General features: G+C 70.2%; 1 protein-coding gene across 1 annotated transcript in view; it reads right to left on the bottom strand.

Moving 5' to 3' along the window:
- The window catches only part of CPT1B (carnitine palmitoyltransferase 1B), a gene marked incomplete at its 3' end in the record, with an annotated part of 30637 nt that extends 28951 nt beyond the window's left edge, over positions 1-1686 (bottom strand). Inside the window, exons 1-3 of the mRNA XM_019470892.1 lie at positions 1520-1686; positions 1298-1437; positions 623-861 (exon numbers count right to left, since the gene is read on the bottom strand). Coding sequence (XP_019326437.1) covers positions 623-861; positions 1298-1437; positions 1520-1660 — 520 coding nt within the window. The remainder of the gene's footprint in view (positions 1-622; positions 862-1297; positions 1438-1519) is intronic.
- Positions 1687-3137: the final 1451 nt, after the last annotated feature.

Raw genomic sequence — 3137 nt, 5'->3', positions numbered from 1 at the left:
GTCCCAGCCCTGCACACCCCTCTGTCCCAGCCCTGCACACTGCACCTGCACCGCAGCTGGGTCCCAGCCCTGCACGCTCACCTTGTCCCAGCCCTGCATGCTCACCCTGAACCACAGCCGCATCCCAGCCCTGCACGCTACCCCTGTCCCAGCCCTCCACACCCCTCTGTCCCAGCCCGGCATGCTCCTCCCCCTCCCAGTCCTGCGCCGCAGCTGGGTCCCAGCCCTGCATGCTGCCCTGCACCACAGCCGGGTCCCAGCCCTGCCCGCTGCCCCTGACATCCTGGCCTGGGCAGCTGCTCCTGCCTGTGCCCACCCGGGCAGAGCTGCACGGAGCAGCTCCCAGCCTCGCTGCTTGGTTCCTGCGGCTCCCCTGGGCCTTCGGCACCCACCGTCTCCGTGCCACGGAGCAGGCTCAGCTCGTCCCCACCATCAGCAGCTTCGCAGCCCCCGCCAGCACCCCGGCACCCACCGTGCTGTACATGCACACACGCACACACACGTGCACACGCACACACATGTGCGCACGCACACATGCACACATGCATGCAGACGCAGACACTCTGCACCCCGCGCCGCAGCATCCTCCTGCACCCACGCCAGCAGCACCCTGGCTTGGCACCGCTTGCCCTGCCCTGCTGGGCCGGTGCCAGTGCTGGGTGCCGGTGCCGGCTGCAGGCGCCGCTCACCACCCAGATCCTGGTGCTGCGGCTCATCTTGCCGTGGGGCTCGAACATCCAGCCGTGGTAGGAGAGGAGCAGCTTCAGCGCCTGCCGGAAGAGCAGGACGGCAGAGAGCCAGACGCCAGTGGAGAAGAGCGCGGCGCTCACCATCGTCCGGCTCTCGTAGCTCAGGAGGCGGCTGCAAGGGCAGAGGGGGTGAGGGGGGGGACGTGACGGGCTGGGGGACGTCCCCATGCAGGGCCATGCCCATGGTGTTGAGGGACATGTAGTGGGACACCCCCCCCCCCCGGGGGAGGTCTCCAAGTGGGGCTGTGCCCATGGGGTAGAGATGTGTGGGGTGGGACCCCCTGGGGGATGCTGCAGGCCCCCATGGCCATGCCGGTGGGGTTGGGGACATGCAGGGTGGGTGCCCCTGGGAGACAGGGCAAGGTGGGGCTGTGCCCATGGAGTTGGGGGATGCGTGGGGTGGTCTCCACCAAGGGGCATGGCAGGTGGGACCATGCCCATGAGTTGGGACATGGCAGGTGGTCCCCACCGAGGGATGTGGCTGGTGGGGCCGTGCCCCCCATGGGGTGTGTGGGGGTGGTCCCCCTGGCCGAGCTGCCTGCGCTCACCTCTCAGGCAGGCAGTGGCGGATGCGGGCAATCATCCCCAGGGAGGGGTCGACCTGGCAGTAGAAGGAGCCGGCGGTGGCCATCACGACCACCATCCAGCTGGAGGGGGAGGCGGGGTAGACGCCGGTCAGGAAGCTGTTCTGTGGGCACAGGGGGGTCAGGGTGGCAGGGACGGCAGGGACGGGAGGGTCCGACCGTCCAGCTAACCCTGGCTGAGCCCACCTTGGCACGGACCAAGCGCTTCTTCCAGGAGGAGATGCCGGCGAGGTAGAGCTGTTTGACCGCCTCGCGGCTGAGGTGGAAGTCCAAGCCCTCGGGGGTGACAGTGAACTGGAAGGCCACGGCCTGGTGAGCCTCCGCCATCCTGGGGGTCTGCCAGCACCTGCAGGGGGGGCACAGGGATGGTCACCCCCGGGACACGCTGCCCGGGATGGAGGGGGGACCCCTGCCTGGCCCCAGCGCCCCAGCTCGGTGGGCAAAGCCATGGAGGGGGGGCGGTGCGTGCCCTTGCCCGAGGGGGGGCCGTCTGCCATGGCGCTGCCCCGGCCAGCACGGTGCATGGGCACCGGAGTGGCCTCGGAAGTGGCGTGTCCGCCACAGTGCCAGGACGGCTGCGTCCCATGGGAGCCTGCCAGCTCAGTGCGCCCGCTGCCTGCTGCGGCCCCGTCCCAGTCACGCGGCGCTGGCCGGGTGCCCACTGAGGGAAGGGTCAGTGCCGCCACCGGCCCTGGCACCGTCCCCAGCGCTCAGGGAGAGGGGACGGTGGCGTGGACACACCCCCGCTCGCGGGCAGCTGCCCGGCCCCTGCCCACAGCAAAACCCTCGGAGGACGAGGCAGCACCTGCACCTGTGCCAGTACGCGGCACACGCCGTCCCTGTGCAGGCAGCCGCGGCTGCGCTGGGAACGCCGCTGGCCGAGGCAGCAGCAGGAGCTGCAGGGCGAGCAGGGACCCCTCTGCGGGCACAGCCGGGCTCCCATGGGGTCCCTGGGGACCCTCCGGTGTCAGCGCAGCCGGTGCCAGCCCGGGGCTCAGCCCGAGGGCTGCTGGGCCTGCGGTTTCTGCTGGAGCCCAGGCCTCGGGGTGGGGGGGGCCTCAGGGTGGGGGGAGCCCCCGGTGCGGGTGTGCTAAGGGCGCCCTTTCACAAGGGCGTCCTTGGGCTGAAGGTAAACAGCAGCAGCTCGGCAAGAGCCAGGTCACGCCACTACCGCTACCACTGCACCGCACTGCACTGCACGGCTACACTGCACTGCGTCACTCTGCGCTGTGCTGCACCACACAGCTACACTGCGCTGCACTGGGGTGCATTGCACTGCACTGCACTGCATCGCTCTGCACTGTGCTGCACCACACTGCGTTACACTGCCCCGCACGGCACGGCACTGCCCTGTGCTGCGCTGCCCCGCACGGCACTGCATTAAACTGCGTCACCCTGCACTAAAGTGCACTGCAGCGCGTGGCACTGCCCGGCTGCAGGCTGCACTGCACCACACCCCGCTGCAGGCAATCACCCTGAACTGCACGGCATGGCACGGCACTGCATGGCACTGCACAGCACTGCACGGCATGGCACAGCACAACACGGCTGCAGGCTGCACTGCACCGTTGCATGGAATCACCCTGCACTGCACTGCACTGCACGGCACAGTACGGCATGGCACTGCACTGCACGGCGCGGCACAGCATGGCCCGGCACTGCGCTGCACGGCACTGCATGTCACGGCACGGCAGTGTCACCGCAGGCTCCCGGGGACCCCGCAGGGCCCATGTCCGCGGGTGGGACGAGGCCCCCGTGGGGCCGGGCCCCCCCCGCCCCGCAGCGAGCGCCGCAAGGTCACCGG

Source organism: Aptenodytes forsteri, unplaced genomic scaffold (assembly GCF_000699145.1).
Source record: "Aptenodytes forsteri isolate BGI_AS27 unplaced genomic scaffold, ASM69914v1 Scaffold304, whole genome shotgun sequence".
Lineage (NCBI taxonomy): Eukaryota > Metazoa > Chordata > Aves > Sphenisciformes > Spheniscidae > Aptenodytes > Aptenodytes forsteri.
Note: the sequence above shows the minus strand (reverse complement) of the source record. Positions and strands in the feature narration are given on the sequence as shown.